Raw genomic sequence first — 19,165 nt, forward strand, 5'->3', positions numbered from 1 at the left:
AAGCGGACAGACTCATTCGGGCTTTTCATAGCTCCCATCCGGAGAGGCCTGGTCTTGAGGGTCCAGGGGCCCCTCGTAGAAAGGGGGGTACTGTCACGACTGTGACTGATCCAGACAGGTCTGGGAGGAGAAGGTCGCAGCGACTTGCTACTCGCGATAGCTTGTGAGTTTGCTCCGTGGTTCAGGGTATGTCATCTGGGTTTTGCCTTGTGAACCTTTTTGTCCTGACTGGGAGTTTGTAGGCATCCTTCTCAGGTGAGTCCTGTCTGCCACTCCCAGCTACTATATTAGTTTCAGTTTCACTTGCAGTCATTGCCAGATATAGTCCTTACTTCCAGTGCTACTCTGACCTTGGAAGGAGATCGATTGATGGTGTTGCTGTGGAGCTCTTGTCCGGCGTGGACTGTCGTGTTTGGGATCGCCTTCTCAGCTCGTGACTGGATAAGTCTATCTGCTGTAGATTGTTTGTTGTTGTCTTCCCCTGTTGTTCTCCTAGACGTGAGTGATGGTGACTAGCGCTCCCATCAGCCTTTCCCCAGTCCAGTGTTAGGGCGACTGAGGGTTTAGGCATCCAGCTCGCCGCACGGGTTCACACCCCGTCTAGGGTATCAGGGCAGACAGGTGCCAGCTTAGGGTGACTCAGGGGTGGCCATTCTATTTCCCATCCGTAGATAAGGGTCCCCGTTCCCCTCCGTCTGGTGCGACACGACTGCTGCTGGGATAGCGGTCGTGACACCAGCAGTGATGACGCCGTCATCTACCTAACTATCCCAATTCTATGTCTCCTTGAAAAAACACTTCAGGCGCTGATGGATGAGGATATGGCACAGGAGGAAGAGGATTAGGAACAGGGATCATTCTCATGGTTATCAGGCCAGTCGTCCACAGGTGGCTCAGAGGGTGTGCTCCTGCACCAACAGCGGCCAGGTACCCAACTGTCCAGCCAGGGAACAGTTTTGGGGGATGAGGACGATGATGATGAGGAGGAAGAGGATCCCCGTTTACAGCAAGGTGGCACCCACATCAGCTGGGGGGATACAGAGGACACAGGACAGCTTGTCGTTGTCTCTGGGCAGCCTGGCACACATGATCGACTAGATGCTGCAGTGCCCGCATTCCAACCGGGGCTGATTACTGGGTGGCCATCCTGCTGGATCTACAATACAAGGACAACATGCCATCCTTACTTCTGTCATTGGAGCGTGAACAGAAGATGTGAGAGTACAAGTGAACACTAGTAGAGGCGCTACTGATGGAGTTAACACATGACTGCGGGAGCTCAGTGGAAACACGAGGTGGAGATGGAGGAGGATGAGGAAGTCAACAATGCAACAGGGGCACCGTTAGCACCTCAGGCGTGAGCGTTAGCATGGCCGAAATATGGAAAAGCTTTGTCCGGCGGCCACAATATACAGCACCACCATCTGATATGGACCACCTTAGCAGGAGGCAGCGTTTCAGCAACATGGTGGAACAGTATGTGTCCACTCATCTGCATGTACTGCGGCAAGTGTATTGTCCGAACGTGTGTTTAGCATGGCAGGGGGTGTGATCACAGATCCACAGCCAATGTGGGCAAGCTCATATTCATTAAAATGAACCAGGCATCGATTCCACAGGACTTGCCCATATCTTTGACAGAGTAGAGAAGTATTCCGGCTGCACCCAGCCATTGTTATACTCCAGCGCAGTTTGTGAGTTCTGTTTGCCATTTCCCAATGTTTTGGGGCCTCCCCAAACCAAAAAAGAAAGAAAGAAAAATGTATTTTTTTTTTTTTAAACTCTCGGCTACCTCCTCCGACTCTTCTACCTACACCGCCACGTCCACCTGCTCCTCCACCCAAAACCTCCACCTCCTGGCTCAAGATTATTTATTTTATTTGCAGAGGTTGGCTAAAGGTCACACACATAATTAACAGACAAATAAAAATAAAAAAAAAACACAAAAACAGTGTTAGCTTCTCCTCCGCCTCCATCGCCGACCTAAACCGCCATGTCCACAGCCTTCTCAACTCCCTACTCTACTTGGACCTCCGCCTCCTGGTTCAAGATTATTATTTTTTATTTTCTTCTATTTTAATCGATTTCCATATTCACATTTGTTTGCAGGGCAATTGTCCAGCTCTTATCCTCATTTTGCTTCCTTTTGCAGGCCTCTAGCCCTTACTATGTCTATTTTACAGCCATTTTACTGCACCAAAGTTTGGGTCCCCATTGACTTCTATGAGGTTCAGGGTCAGGTCCGGGTCTAGTTTGAGTATCCGAACCAAACTTTGAAACAAAGTTCGGCCAAACCTGTCGAACCCGAACATCCACGGGTTCGCTGATCCCTATTCACATCCACAAGAAATAGATAAACCCGTCCACATGGCTAATACTGTAATTGTTGTGGATCTTTGATGTGCAATCCAAAGACCACAACAAACCTGCAACTTATGAATTCACTCCTACAGTTTTGCAAATTTTACGACTACTCATAGCCATGTCCATTTTTGTAGACAGATTTTAGAAAATCCTTGAGGTTAGCTAAAAACACATCAGGACTTTAGGACACACCTTATTTCTTATGCAATTTACAGGAGAATTCTGATTCATTTGTTAATTCAGATTTATACTTCCAATCGCACCTTGCCTATAATGCGTGTGTCCTTTTTGCTAATTGCCTTCATGGTTTTTCTCCCTTTGAGCTTTTATTGACTCAAGGGAAGTTCAAAATATTCTACAATAAACCTATTTAATCCCATGCTGCTATCGCCATTATGCTCCATCCATTCTACAAGAATAACATCAAGACGTTCCCTTCGTTCTCTGCACTGTGCAGCTATAGTTTGCTGGATATATCATTAACAAGTGTCATATTTCACTTGGGGGCCAGGATTATGTTGAGTCTTTTTGAAAACACCAATGAAACCCGTGAATGGATGCACAGTATTTTTAATTACACAGGACAAGCTTCTATTTCTTATAGGTAGCCAGTGATACTGGGAATTCTTTACACTAAATATCTTATGGAAATAATGATTAAGATATAGTCATTATTTTTTCTGTTACTAACAATAATCTACTTTATTGTGTTGTGTTCAAAACATTTTTTTTTTATATTTTACAATAAATGGATGATAGAAATGTGAGCATGACAACCTATTTTATTATTACTGGCATTTCAGGCCAGCCTTCATTCCATTTTTTTGTTTTTCTCCTGGTTTTGCTCATTTATCTCATCACTCTTGGAGGTAATGTGACCATCTTCCTCCTTGTTTGTCTAGATCATCATCTCCATACACCCATGTATTTTTTCTTAGCCAACTTGTCTATCTTGGACATTAGTTGTTCTACAATCACTCTTCATAAAATCCTTACTTCTTTTATATCAGGAGATAACACTGTCTCAGTTTCAAAATGTCTTGTGCAAATTTTTGCCTTTTTGTCATTGACTTGTGATGAATTGCTGGTTTTGGCAGCTATGAGTTATGATCGTTATGTTGCTATCTGCAGACCTTTACATTATCATCGTGTCATGAATTCTAAGCTTTGTGTACTTTTGGCCTGTTTATGTTGGGTATGTGGTTTCCTTGAAAGCCTACCAACTTTTATGAAGACCTTTGAATTAACATGTTATGAGTCCAACATGATCAACCATTTCTACTGTGACATTGTGCCTGTCCTGAAGCTGTCATGCAGTGACACATCTTTTCTCCAGCTCTATATTCTCACTGTAGGGGTGATGGTTTGTGGTTTTACACCATTTGCCCTTACGTTCATCTCCTACATTTTCATAATTGCCGCTATCTTGTCCATACGTTCTAGCAGTGGCAGACGTAAAGCCTTTTACACATGTTCCTCTCACCTTATAGTTGTCGTCTGTCTCTATGCTTCTCTTTTTTTGCAATATCTGAGGCCGACGTCATCCATCAATTTAGGTTCAAATAAATATTTTTCTTTGTTTAATGCAGCTGCTGTCCCTATACTGAACCCCCTGATCTACAGCCTAAAGAATAAAGATGTGAAAGCGGCTATAAAGAGAAGAATAAGATTTGATTTAGTATCAACCAGTATTCGGGGTCATAATCAGGAAATTTAAACCTTAACTTGTATACTTGTGGGTACACACCTCTTTCAACAATCTAAAGGCAAAAAGACAGACTGAAACCTAGAGTCCATGATGCGTCCTGCACAGCCCAGCAAGTGGCTGACACCTGTCAGACCATGGTCATGGATAGTGTTGAGTAAAGCGCGCATCAGATCATAGATCCAAAGTTGCTTCATTCATAACATCATTCTCCATACAGCATTCAAATGTATGGGCATCGCGGAGGTGAAATTGTCAAAAGACTTCAATGAAGAACTTCAGCATTCGATTTTACAACTTTTAAAACCATTTTAACCTCCCTGACGGTATTCCCGAGCGTGACTCGGGGTTAATTTTCGCTGCCAGAAGCGGTAACCCCGAGTCACGCTCGGGGTACATTGCAGAGGGAGCGGCGGGTGTCTTTACCTAATCCCGGCGATCCAGCGATGTTCCCCGCTGTGATCGCCGGTGAGAGCCCCGGCGGATGTCTAATCTCTCTTCCTGGTTTCGTCTCTGTGAGCCGCAGCGCCTCACAGAGGCGGAACTGGGCGGGAGATTCAAAAAAAATACATTGTATAAAAGTCAAACACACACATAAAGTTAGGTGATACAGTGGAATCCTGTCAGATTACACTATCACCTCAGATTTGACAGATTTGACATCTGATCATTCTACACTGCCCTGGCTGCCCTTTTAGCTGTTTTTTCTAAGCAAAAAAAAAATATATTTTTTACCATGGCATCAAAGCGTCACTTTAGCATCACCAAAGCGGGTTTGGATCAGATAATTGACAGCGACAGCGACACAGAGCCCCTCGCAGAATTGAGCGACAGCGATAGCGATTCGTGGAAAGATTCGTCATCCGACTCTGACACTGACCAGAGAAGTGGCGACAGCGACGAATCTGCACTTGGCTCAGTGAGGTGCGCTCTTGGTGCCCTATTGATTGCGGTATGGATGCAGTACCACCGCCAAGATTCCCGTTTACAGGATCGCCTGGGATGAAGGTAGACGTTGATCACAATGATCCTTTGGCGTACCTAAAATTATTTCTGACGGATGACGTCATTGAAAAGATTGTCACGGAGACAAACTGCTACAAAGAGCAGCAATCCACTACTCTGCACAGCAGATTTTCCAGAACCAGAAAATGGGAACCGGTGAGTAAGGAGGACATATGGAAATTTCTGGGGCTAATACTTCTTCAGGGGGTGGTGGGGAAACCCCTGCAGAAATGGTACTGGACTACCAATAAATTGCTGGCAACCCCATTTTTTGGCACCATCATGTCCGAGTACCGATTTTCCCTCATAATGAAGAATTTACACTTCACCAACAATGAGGAATTTGACGAAGCCACACATCCAGCGCCAAAACTGAAGAAGATCTGGGAAGTATTCCAAATGATCATAACCAATTTCCAGCAGGCCTATGTGCCAGACAGAGACATCAGCATTGATGAAAGTCTGATGGCTTACAAAGGACGCCTCAGCTGGATTCAATACATCGCATCCAAGAGAGCGCGGTTTGGAATAAAATCCTATATGCTCTGCGAGTCTACAACTGGCAATATATGGAATTCCATCATATACACCGGCAAAGGAACACAATTCAACCCCAGGTACAGCGGCTATGGGATGGCAACGTCATCAGTCCTTTCACTGCTTGAACCATTGCTCAATCAGGGGTATTGTGTGACAACAGACAACTTTTACACGTCGCCTGAGCTGTACGAGTTTCTACTAAAAAACAAGACTGACGCATATGGAACCGTTAGGGCCAACCGACGTGGCCTGCCATGTATGTTTTCCAAGAAAAAACTGAAAACAGGAGAAATGGTGGCCTGGCAGAAAGGAAAGATGATGGCAATGCGTTGGCGTGACAAAAAAGACGTGTGCCTAATGAGTACAGTACATAACACCTCCACTACCACGGTCCACACAAGAGGTGGGAAAGATGTCATAAAGCCACAACTTGTGATCGACTATAATAACACCATGGGAGGAGTCGATAGAGCCGATCAGGCGATGACATTCTATCCAGCTATGCGGAAGCAACAAAAAAAATACTACAAAAAAATATTCAGGCATCTCCTGGAAACAATGTCTGTGGAATGCCTATATACTGCACAGAGGAAAGAGTGACAAGCCTCTTGTTCACTCTGACTTCATCTGGAAGGTGGCGGAGCAGATTTTTGTGAACTACCAAACGCCATCAGTGGCCGTGAACAGATCTGGACGTCGCGCTGTTGACGTTGTAAACCCAGAGAGGCTGACTGGTCGTCACTTTATGGATTACATCCCGCCAAGCGCAAAAAAGGCAGCACCTACAAGGATGTGTGTAGTTTGCTGCTCAAAGCGAGATGGAAATGGAAAAAAAATCCGAAAGGAAACCAGGTTCCATTGCCCTGATTGTGACGTTGGTCTATGTGCAGTCCCATGTTTCAAAATTTACCACACCCAGGATGTTTACTGAATTTTCTTTTGTTTGACAAATTTCATTATTTATTACATTACTGAATAAAATTATATTATTTATTAGATTATAACTCATGATTTTATTTTTTCGAACTTTATCACATCTGAGAGGTCTACTAGAGTCTTTATTGGTCAGGTTTAAGTAAGTAATTACTAAGAATTGCAGGCCTACAATACATAACACCAAATTTCCATGCAAAAAAATGGTACCGCTTTTGGAACAAAATTCCTGACATAATCATACCGCCAGGGAGGTTAAAACAATAATCTGGTCGGCCTCGGCACCAAGGTACCAGTCGGCCTATTTCAACCTTCTCTGGCTGACACCTCAGGGCAGGACTGCTTCCACCACTGGGAACCTCTACTGCAGCAGCAGAAGAGAGTCTGTTCACTGCATGGTCTGACTCTCTTGCAACATGGGCAGAGGTGTTACTGAGCACTACTTAAAGCTCAATGCCGATTATGCTCCACAAAGTCCTTCACTGTTTAAAAAAAGATTTGCACCTAAAGAAAATCCAAGCGAGCCAGCTTGTGACACTGCACTCTGACCGTACCCTGCAGAAATTAATTTTTCATGCTTTAGTGGACTTCAGTCACTTTACAGAAGCAGAGAGGAGGGACCACAGAATATTGAAACTGCAGATAACTCTTTTTTTTTCTGTCCTTTTAAAAACAATAATTTATCCCCCACCCCCAACCACTCCAGATTGACCAACAATTGATGATATAATACAGCACTAACCTTGCAATATTGGGCCAAATCTGATCAACGACTTACAACCTTCTGCTTTTATGCTACTTCCATGGAAACAATTAAAAAAGAGAGAGGCTCTTGAATCTCCGACATGTAACATCTTCATGGTGACACCTTGGGTTATGTGTAATTACCTTCGGATATGCTTCAACAGTGAAATCCAAAGACACATCTAAATCCAACCTATAGCCCACCTCAGCCGCATCAGTCATACAACAATCGTAGTACAGCCGCATCCCAGCACTATTAGCAGACAGTAGCTCACCATTGATGCCTAGTCATTTCCTCCCAGCCTAGTTGTGTTCCTAAGTGTTCCCTGCAAAATTACAAGCCATCACAATTGCCAAACACGTCTTCATAATCTGCATATCATTGCTGCATAACAGTGTAGCACTGTCTCAGATCACCACCATCACACAGCATTTGGGAGAACTGGAAGCCCACCGTATAACAGATATTACTTCAACCAACCAAATGGCCTACCAACTTAATATCACCGTCTGTTACCTCCTTGACAAAATTGACAACTTGGAAAACAGGAACTATATGAGAAATTTTTGGTTCATCTGAATCACCAAATCTATTCAAAAGATAGACCTCTCCATTTCCTGGCCAGAGACTTCATAATAGATCTTGGGTTGTCATTTCCAACAGACTTACAATACAATTCATTGAACGAGTGCCCGCTTGAGAGGTATGCAGCCCTAGGGGCGAACTGACCATTCAGGCACTTGGGCATGGACAGAGGGCCCGTGGCCACTATGGGGCCCCATCAGGCCCTGCTGGCCACTGCCTCTGCTCCACCGGCTCCATGTGTCCCGATCCTATCCATCACTATGCGAGTGGCATGGCTCGCATAGTGAAGGACTCACTGTGAATACTAATCAGCGCTTCCATTTTGGAAACGCTGATTAGTACCGGAGGACCGGGAAGTGGTGAAGGATCAATACTCACGGCTTCCTGGTCCTCGGCTGTCGGCTATGCAGGGCTGCGCACAGCGTGAGTCACTCTGTGACGTCACGCTGTGCTCACCAGCCGACAGCAGGAGGAAGAAGATTGCGGTGCCGGTGAGGGGCGGCGGAGTCCAGGAGCAGGAGAGGTAATTGTTTTATTTATTTTTGCTGGGGGCATAATGGCCCGGCTGCTGGGGGCTGAGGCATAATGGGGGGCCTGAGAGGTGCATAATGGGGGCTGAGAGGCATAATGGTGGCTGGCTGAGAGGCATAATGAAGGCTGAGAGGCATAATTGGGGCTGATGAGAGGCATAAGGGCTGATAATGGGGGCTGAGAGGCATAAGGGCTGATTATGGGGGCAAATGAGAGGCATGGGGGCTGATAAGGGGGTGATGAGAGGCATGGGTCTCTCATCTGAGGTCTGATTGGGGGTCATTTACATTGGGGTCTGAGCTGAGATCTGATTGGGGTCTGATTTGAGGTCCTATTGGGGTCTTATTAACATTGGGGGTCTGATTGGTGGTCTTACCTGAGGTGTAATGAAAAAATTTTTTTTTCTTATTGTCCCCCAATAAAACCTAGGTGCATCTTATAGGTATCCTTCCTGAACTGCAGAGCGGTGCCCACTTCCAACCCTAAGCCCAGCTGCCCACTGCCCAGAGCACTGATCCTGAGCCTGCTGGGGTCTTCAGAACTGTAAGTATTTACAGTAATTCACTGTCAGCTATATTATATATATTACTTGTTTTATGTGAGTAAGGGTGCTGGGTGGCTAGAGAAGGGGGTGGGGGGATGGAGAAGGGGGAGGGAGGGGTGGATGGAGGGGTAAAGTACTATCTGCACATTGTAAAAAAAAATAATAATAATCTGCAAAATACTTTATATTTGTGTCAGAAGTGAAGTTGTGCTTTTCAAATTTTTAGAATAATGATACAGCCATTTTATTTGATATTTTTGTGCTGATTCTTTTTCCTCCTCTATATTAAGGGACACTAGAGTCACCAGAACCACAACAGCTAAATGTAGTAGTTCTGGTGTCTATAGCATGTCTCTGCAAGCTTTTTAATGTAAACACTGCCTTTTCAGAAAAAAAGGCAGTAATTACATTGCTGCCAAGGAACACCTCTAGTGGCCACTCATCAGACGGCCACTCATCAGACGGCCACTAGAGGTGCCTCCTAGGCCAGTGTTGCACAACGTGCAACACTGGCATTCACGCTAAACACTCCTCATAGAAATGCATTGATTCAAAGCATCTCTATGAGACCACGCATGCGCAATAGCCTCCCAATGCTCCCTTATGGGAAAGCAGTGGGTTGGCTATGATATACTCACACACTGCACATTCCTGTGCATTGTATTGATGAGGTGATCTGTAATACACTCACAAACTGCACATTCCTGTGACTTATATTGCTGTAGAGCTTGCGATACTCACACACTGCACTTTTCTATGCATTTTATTGCCGAGGTGATCTGTGATGTACTTGCACATTGCACATTACTGTGAGTTGTATTGCTGTGGAGCTATGCGATACACTGAGTCTGAGATACACTTGTGTTGTGGTGAAGGGCATGAAATTTCTTTTTTTAATTAGTAAACATTTATTTTGAACATAGTGAAGAGAAATTCTTTACCAAGTGTAGGTGATGCGCGCGGTGCTCGATGTGGGTGGGGCTGTGTGTGGGTGTGGCTTGAGGGTGGACGGGGACACAGGGGCCCCATAATCTCCTATTGGCCAGAGGCCCCATGAGTTGTCAGTCCACCCCTGTGTAGCCCTTAGACAATAAGTAACCATGAATTTCTTTTCCATTGTTTTTTGAGAAGCTATTTAACCCTGTATGCAAATACATATTTGATAAGGGCATCTGCTTCGAGCTCAAATAGCCAGTCTGACTCAAGGTGACACAAAACAGCCATGTTTCATTGTTTGACCTGCAGTTGCATGAGCCAACTTTTTGCCACCTGACTTTCCAAGAAGAAACAAACCTCAAAATGGATGGTGATCCAGCTATTTTTAGCCAACAACTGTAGGCATCACCAGTACAATGTTATTGTTTGCTCATTGTTTCCTTCGAAAAAATTATAGCTCCCTTCCTTTCAGTGAGGACTTGCAGAGTACCACACTGACGCCCCAGAACAACCTGTTTCCTTTCCTCCCTGGTCACTGGTGCAACATTTATGGGATTCCCAAATCTCTCATTTTTACTAAAATGGCTGCTACACGTGTGAGGACATGGAGAAAGGAACTCTGGGAAGGCGGGATCACCCATAATGCCATGCATGCAGCCAATCAGCATCCAGCCCTCTGATGTCACAGCCCTATAAATAGCGGCAGCCATCTTAGATTCTGCCATTTGCCAGTGTAGTTAGTGCAGGGAGAAACGTCAGCAGGCCCTAGGGACAGTGATAGAAAAAACGTCAGTGTGATTGCAGGGAAAGATTTTTCAAGGTGTAGGGAAAGGATAGGGAGGAATCATTCCACAGCATTTATGTAGAACAGGGTTCGTAGGGGAGGTTACAGCCTGGGTAATAGGAACATTCCTATTACACCTTGCAGCACTGACTGGGGATCCAAATTGCCATTATACAGCTCTGTAATTCCAGCAAACCGTTATTATTGGGGTGCAAGTGCTGTTTGATACAGGGATTGAGTTTATTACCAGGCAATATTTCTACGTCTTATTTGCCCTTGTGCGGTGCAGTTATCTTTAGTAAAGGCTTTTGTGGGGTGTTTTAGCAGAATAAGAAAAAATATATCTGCCGCTCAGTGGTGCAGTTATTTCTTGTTAGGCCTTTTGTGACGTGTATTAGTGCAAAAAGAAAAAATATATTTGCCTCTCAGCGGTGCAGTTATTTCTTGTTAAGCTTTTTGTTACGTGTATTAGTGCAAAAAGAAAAAATATATTTTCTGCTCAGCGGTGCAGTTATCTGTAGTAAAGGCTTTTGTGGGGTGTTTTGATTTCCTTTTTATTTATTTATTGGATCTAACAGTATGTCAGACAGAGACGTGCCAAGCCCTGCACAGGGGAGTGGCAGAGGCCTAAATGTTCCTGGCGCCTGTAGAGGTTGCAGCAGAGTAAGGGGCCGTGGCAGCAGGGGTCATTTCCAGAGGCCTGAGCTCTCAGTGTCAGCTAGCGGTTGTGTCATGACCAGCAACCCAGCTGTTCTTGAATGGTTGACTCGTTCTTCGACTTCGTCGCAAGTGACATCAGGCACCCCCAGCCAAGAGTCAGTGGGTTTGTCTGACACAACCCTTAGTTGCCATGGCCCGGGAGCTGGCCCTGTGCCCTCACCTGTCCTCAACTTGCCTCTGTCCTTTTCTGTTCCCAGAGCCACAGAAGTATTGTATGCTGTGGGCTCAGCTCCACTATTCAGCGAGGACAAGCTACTAGAGGACAGTCAGCAGCTACTGCCCAGCCAAGATCTGCCGAAGACATCCGCCGCTTCCTCCACTAGGCGGGAAAGTAGTGGCGAGGAGAGTGGCATGGGAGCTGGTGTTGCGAGAGGTCAGGCTCCTGACCCAGAGATGGTTGAGGAGGACATCAGTGATGTGCAGATAGTACTCGATGATGATGATAATAGCTGATCACACTTGGATGCCGGATGACGAAGGGGCTTCATCATCATCGGGAGAAGAGGGTGGCGGCTTTTCCGTGAGCCAGCGATGGAGCCAGCAAGTTGCAAGTGTTACTGAGATTCAGCAGGGTGGCATCAGTGGGAGGTCGGGAGCCAAACATGCCCAGGGTAGACCACCTGCTACGCAGGAGTCTACCTGCCCTTGAAATAGTGGTGCAGGGATTCACGGAGGCAGCGGCGGTAGCAGTCAGTTGGTGCGTAGTGTTGGGGGTAAAATCACCTACTCAGCTAGTGGCAGTTTTTTGTTAAGCCACCAGAGGAAGTGAATATGGCCATATGTAGAATCTGTGGGCAGAAGGTGAAGCGTGGCCAAGGTGACAATGTTGGCACCACCGCCCTGCATCAACATATGCAGCATCACCATAAAGTGGCCTGGGAGAACTGTGGCTCCAATGTGGTGGTCCAGCCTGCCGCAGCAACCGCTGCATCACCTAGTGGCACGCACCCGGTTTCAGGCAGTCAAGGCTCCACCACCTCAGCCGAAGGGAGCTGTCTGTCATTATCATCATCTGCTGGTCCTGATGCTCCTGCTCCTCCTCCTCGTCACTCATTCTGTCAGCAATCGATCACCGAGGCGATTGCCAAGACATAACAGTATGTGTGCACTCATCCAACAGCGCAGAGGCTGAAAGTGCTCCTGTCCAAGTTGCTGGTGCTGCAGTCCCTCCCTTTCCAAGTGGAGGACTCTGCACTTTTCAGAGAACTGATGGCTTCTGACGAGTCGAGATGGAGAGTCCAAAGCCATCATTTATTTCCCAAAAAGGCAGTACCAGCCAGAACATAAGGTGGGCCAGTCCTTGAGCCTTTCGGTGTCTGACAAAGTGCACGGCAGCGCCGACTTGTGAAGCTGCAACTATGGTTAGGGACAACATATGTCCTTTACGGCCCACTGGGTGAATGTGGTTCCTGCACAGCCACACCAGCAACTTGGCCAGGTGACGCCGCTTCCGCCTCCATGTTGCCATGCCGTTAATCCAGCGACAATGTCCGTCTCTGCCTCCTCATCCTCCGCCGTGTCCTCAGCCTCCACTACAAGGGAAATTCACAGTGCCCCTCAAGCATACCACATGTGCAGGGCACGGCGATGTCACGCGGTTCTGCGCCTCATTGCCATGGGCGAACGGAGTCACACAGGGGAGGAATTGCTCCTTGTCCTTCAGCAAGAAATCGAATCCTGGATTTTTTCGCGACAACTGAAAATCGGAACCATGGTGACCGACAACGGGAAGAACATTGTGTTGGTGCTGCATCAAGGAGGGCTGAGCCATGCGCCCTGCATGGCCCACATGTTCAATCTGGTTGTCAAGCGGTTCCTGAAGTCTTCCACCCATCTGCAAGAATGGAGACATCATTAAAATGGCCAGGAAACTTTGCATGCATTTCAGTCACTCGTACACCGCGAAGCATACCCTCCTTGAGCTGCAGCGGCAGAATGGCACCCCAACATAGGCTGATATGCAATGTTTCAACCTGTTGGAATTTCACCCTCCATATGTTGGACCGACTGTACGAACAGAGAAAGGCCATAAACGATTTGCTGATGATCCAAGTGGACAGGAGTATTCCCCTTTGTAACTTAGATGTCAGCCAGTGGCAGCTCATGCGTGACACCTGCCGTTTGCTCACACCCTTTGAGGATGCCACGTTATTTGTCAGTCGCCAGGACTACGGGATGAACAACGTCATTCCAATGCTTCATGTCCTGGAACAGATGCTGGTAAATCTGGCTGGTCAAGAGACTGGAGACGTAGCGCCTAGATCTCACGGCCACATGAGCCCTGTGGGGGCTGAACTAGAGGAGGAGGACATTGGAGCACAAGCAATGTGTAGCGAAATGGGTGGTTTTTCTACACAGGTGACAGGAGAGGAGAAGCAGGAGCAGCCGTAGGAGCAATAGCGAGATGAGGAAGATGAGGCAGATGATCTAGGCACACCGTGGCAGTATGCAGTGGAGATGGAGGCAGGGAGTCCCTCCGAGTCACTTGAGGGATGACTTCTGGCTCTCCACCTTGTTGGACTCTCGCTACTGGTCCAAATGGGGGGCCTTTTTTACACCCACTGAGAGAGAGGACAAACTGAACTACTATAGAGACATCCTACTGTATGTGGTCAGTTGGTCGCTGCCTATTTGTGCCATCGTCCATCCTCTCGCAGGTCTGACCAGGGGGGGGGCCCTCAGCGCTCACGTTCCTCTGCCATGGCTGCTGTGGCAGGGTGGGGGGGGTAGGAGCAGTTCCAGCTCCATCAGCAATATCTTGAGTCTAGAGTTGCTGATGAGCAGCTTTCTTCACCTGCCTAGTGAAGAAACTACCAGCAGGTGGTGGCATACTTGGACAGTACCCTTCCAGCCCACATTGAACATCCGCTGGACTACTGGGCAGCCAAACTGGATTTGTGGCCGCAACTGGCAGAGTTTGCCCTGAAAAAGCTGCCCTGCCCGGCCAGTAGTGTGGCATCACAGCGAGTGTTTAGTGCTGCGGGGGCCATAGTGACCACAAGAAGAACTCTCCTGTCCACCCAAAATATGGAGAGACTGACCTTTGTCAAGATGAATCAGGCGTGGATCAGCCAGGATTTCCACCCACCAATTCCTGATGCATCAGACTAGATCATCCATGGTGCCACACCAACACTTTGACAAAAGAGACCGGTTTCTTCTGGCTACCTGCCTCAGCTACTATTCTGATGTTGCCACCCGCCTGATGCCACACATCTGATGGAAAGTGCTCCTTTTTTCACCCACCATCTTCATCGGGTACTAGTATTGCCACCCACCTCCACATTATGTCACCTTGCCACTCTGTGGCCTCCTGATGCTGCCGCCACCTCCAGACTCTGTCATTGGGCCACTCTGTGGTCTCCTCATGCTGCTGCCACCTCCACACTATGTCACCTTGCCACTCTGTGGCCTCCTGATGCTGCCGCCACCTCCACACTCTGTCATTCGGCCACTCTGTGACCTCCTGATGCTGATGCCACTTTCAGACTCTGTCATTGTGCCCCTCTGTGGCCTCCAGACACTGCTGCCACCTCCACACTGTCATTGTGCCTTTTTGGTTTGGCTGACATCATCATTTATTTAACCAGTCTTCTGATCTGTCAGAAGGAAGGAAAAATGAGACGCACAACAGATCATCTCTGTGTACCAGCTGTAAGGCCTTTATGGCCCCATCAGAATTGGCTTATGATTTGGTAGCCAAAAACAGGAGTGGGTACAAAACACAGAAGACATGAAAATATTCTGTTCACGTGGCATCTCTGTTTTGGATCCACTCCAGTTTTTTTGGGGCATTAGTAATAGTGATGGATTACTGATCAAATGCTGACCGAGTGAAGGCAGATGCTCCACAGACGGTGTAAAAGGAGCGTGCTTCTTCTTGGCGCTAACATCGACCTATAAGGCTGAGTTCATACTTGAGTTATTTGGTAAGTTTTGGCCGCGTGACTGCTCAAATAAGTGAAGTGTGCAGTGATTCTGAAAGTGATGCCTGTCATCTGCATGTCATACTGACTCTTTTTTTAACGCTATTCACCGCAAATAAATTCGGATAGAACTGAATTTTTTCAGAAAAATCAGCGAACTGGCCCAATAATTTTTTTTGTAAAATTTGATCATCTCTAATCACATATATTGAACGGGTCAGTCACAGGAAGTCAGATGAGAGGTTAGTGGAGGAGAGGAGAGTATGTAGCTGCTGCTGTGTGCCCATGGGCACTCTCCAGTAGGGCAAGATATATAAGAAACCTAGCTCAAGAGCTACTGGATCCCTTTTTGCAGTGCCACGGTCCAGAAGCCAGAGGTGAAGTGGACTTATTGTATTGAAGCAACCTGTGCAAATAATGGAGCAGAAGTCTGATGCCTGCCGCTAGGGAGACCACCCTGTTGGTTGCCAAATTCTACTCAGAGATCCAAGTACTGAAAGGCTGGGTTATCAGAGGGAGACCAGAACCAAGGAAACTATCACTCTCTCACTCTAGTCAAGGTGGAACCTGCCTAAAACTTCTTCACGAAGCCTGTTGTCTGGAGTTGCAGCTCAGCATTATTTTGTGAACCAAGGCATTATTTGTGTGGATGCTAACTACCTCAAGGTAGATATTTAAAGTAAAGTTCCAGTTTTTTTAATAGCTGACTCTCTCCTTATTCATCACTATCCCTCATTGCACCTTGCAGTGCTGGTGTCACAAGCACCAGGGACCCTGCCTCCGCGGCACCTTAAAAACCATAACACCAAGGGCACCTTAACCACCATCTGACAGGAGTCCCTGTACAACAGAGTGTGCCCCGAAGGAACTGGTGCTGTCCTTTCAATCACTGCACACCGGCCCAGGGAGCTCTACAGAACAGTGAGTAAACAACTACTACCCCATCGGCCCGCCAACACTCACATATTGCCCCTGCGGCTCGGTCACTGCACATGTGGTTGACTCTGCACATTTTAGAGAACTGATGGCTTGTGCCCATCCAAGGTTGAGAGTCCCAAGCCAACATTACTTTTCCAAAAAAGCTGTACCAGCCCTGCACACGTACATTGAGCAGAAGGTGGGCCAGTCCTTTGGCCTCTCGGTGTCTGGTAGAGTTCATGCCAGCACTGACATTTGGAGTTGTCAAGGGCAATATTTGTTGTTCACAGCTAACTGGATAAATGTTGTTCTGACCCAGGCACACCAGCAACTTGGCCAGGTGATGGCAATGCCACCGCCGCATTGTATTCATAAGATTTCTGCACCAATGTACTCCCCTGACTCCTCATCCCACACCTTGTCCTCACCCTCCCCTCTAAGCACAGTTCATTGTGGTCCTCCAGCATATCACTGCAAAAGCTGTTAAAAATGTCCAGGAAACCGTGCAAATCACGCCTTATATGAGCTGCAAAGGCAAAATGCTCTTCCCCACCATCATCTGATAGGCGACATTTCAACCCGTTGGAACTCCACACTCCATATGTTAGACCACCTGTACGAATAGAGGAAGGCAGTCAACGATTTCTTAATGCTGTAGACAGACAAGTCTATTCTTCGATGTAACTTCCACGTTAGTCATTGGCAGCTCATGCGTGACGTGCCGTTTGCTCATGCCCTTTGAGTGGCCACTTTGTCAGTTGGCAGAACTACGGGATGAATGATGTCATTCCACTCCTTCACATCCTGGAGGGCATGCTGAGAAATCTGATTGGAGAGGGGACAGAAGATGTGGCAACTACACCCCACGGCCACCGGAGCCCTGAGGAGAATGAACTGGAAGAGGAGAAGGATGAGGAGAAGGACATAAATGCCCAGGAATTTTATACATAAGTAGTTGGTTTATCTGCCCAAGTGACAGGAGAGGAGCTGGAGGGCAATGACAAAGATGACACAGATGACCCTAAAAGACTGTGGCAGTATGCAGTGGAGATGGAGGCAGGGAAGCCCTCCGAGTCCCTTGTGCAAATGGCCAGATGCATGCTTTCATCTTTATGTAGTGACAGCAGCATTGTCAGGATTCGCCAGACTACTGGTTATCCACATTGTTAGACCATTGCTACTGGTCAAAAATGGGGGCATTTTATAGATCTTCTGAGAGGGATGCAAAAATGGACTTCTATAGAGACATGCTGTATAATCGGTTGGTCACTACCTACAAGCACCATCATCCAGCCTCACGAAGGTCTGACCGGGGGGACCCTCTAGGCTTACGCTCCACTGCCATGACTGGTTGGGGGGAGGCAGGTGCAGCACCAGCTCCATAAGCAGCAAGTTAAGTCTGATGAGCAGTTTTTTTCAGCTGCCTTCTGAAGAAACCAACCAGTAGCAGTTGGACATGCAGCAGAACCTCAACCAGCAGGTGGTGGCATACTTGGACTGCACCCTGTTGCCCATGATCCAAGATTATCTGGACTAATGAGCATGTAAATGTGACGTGTGGCCACAAATGGCTGAGTTTGCCATGTTCAAGCTTTCCTGCCCAGCCAGAAGTGTGGCATCAGAGCGGGTGCTGCTACTGACAACCTCCCCACTCTGTCATGGGGCCACTACTGTCACTGCTACTAATACTGCTAAAGCCACTCTCCCCACTCTGTCATGGGGCCACTAATTAAATATTGTTGCACTGCACAGTTATGTACACGGCGATAAGTTGTAGCAGAGTCTGTAGTTTAGCAGTCTCCTACTCTCTCCCTGCAGTCTCCTTGAACTCTACCTGCAGTTTAAGTTCCAAGCCTTCACACTGAGAATGGACCACCAAGTGGTAAGAATATGATTTGGCAGATTGGCCTGGGTATACTTAATTTATCGTGATTTGTGACAAATTAATTCAGAACAAATCAAATTTCTTATCGATCTTGTAAGATCCTCACCTGCTTTGCACTCCAGGGGAACCAAGAGGGGTCCTCGTGGAGTTGCGGGACAGGTTATGCGTGTCTCTGATGCACCAGCGCTGACCCCTTTGCGAACCAGTGCGGGGATGCGTTCGCGTGGACATCGGAGGGGAGGACCGTCGGAGTCCCGGGGACAGAGTGGCCAGGCGAGTGACAAGACGCCGCGGCCAGGGTTGTCTCCGGTGTCTCCTGCGACTTCCGTTTCCACATCTGGGTCCACGCGCTCGCATACTCGCGCTGAGTCAATCATGCGTCCGTGCGTACGCACGAGGGCAGGTTCGCAAAGGGATACACGGTCGCGAGTACGCGCTTCTTATGCGCTTCGTCGACCAGTGGCGCATAATATACTGACTCACAAGAGCAAAGTGGATTAGGGAGCCAGCCATGGGTTAATCAACTTGTGATTGCCTTAGGCCATGTACTCAGGTGCAGGGCAATTTGTTCACCTATGGTAGTGGACACTTGGCACCCTGGGATTGGTCAGCAGGCATTTAAAAGGAGGTCTCTCAGGGTGATCAGTGCCCACTGTTATTTTCCCTCAACCAGGTATAGGTCACAACTGCTAGTGACTGAAGACTGCCAGGAACTTTGTCCTTTGCAGCGGACCCAAGATCTGGAGTGACTCGACTGCCAAGTGCACAGCATCATTCAGCACTGGTTGGGACTATTCCTGGAATCTCCTTGCCTGGTTTTTGTTATTATTCCTTGTTACCAGCAAGTGTCCTGGACGTTTATGTTTCTGGTGAATAAACACCTTTTTGCTTTCATCACTGGTCTGTTTGTTGGTGCCTTGCATTACAGATCTTCTGTGAAGCTGCTGAATCGAATTTTTCAAAACTTTGGTCATCTCTAGTGATTACCCCCTGACTGGCATTGGATGTGTACCTTCTGATACAGCCTCTTTCTTGTTAACACAC

The 19,165-nt window shown here is 47.3% G+C and overlaps 1 protein-coding gene across 1 annotated transcript; it reads left to right on the forward strand.

Annotated features, from left to right (window-relative positions):
- The first annotated feature begins 3,112 nt into the window (after positions 1-3,112).
- LOC120984149 (olfactory receptor 6C1-like) lies at positions 3,113-4,081 on the forward strand. The gene has a single exon (XM_040413294.1). The coding sequence runs from the start codon at positions 3,113-3,115 to the stop codon at positions 4,079-4,081; it is 969 nt and encodes a 322-aa protein (XP_040269228.1).
- The last annotated feature ends 15,084 nt before the right edge of the window (positions 4,082-19,165 follow it).

This window comes from Bufo bufo, unplaced genomic scaffold, assembly GCF_905171765.1.
Source record: "Bufo bufo unplaced genomic scaffold, aBufBuf1.1, whole genome shotgun sequence".
Taxonomy (NCBI): domain Eukaryota; kingdom Metazoa; phylum Chordata; class Amphibia; order Anura; family Bufonidae; genus Bufo; species Bufo bufo.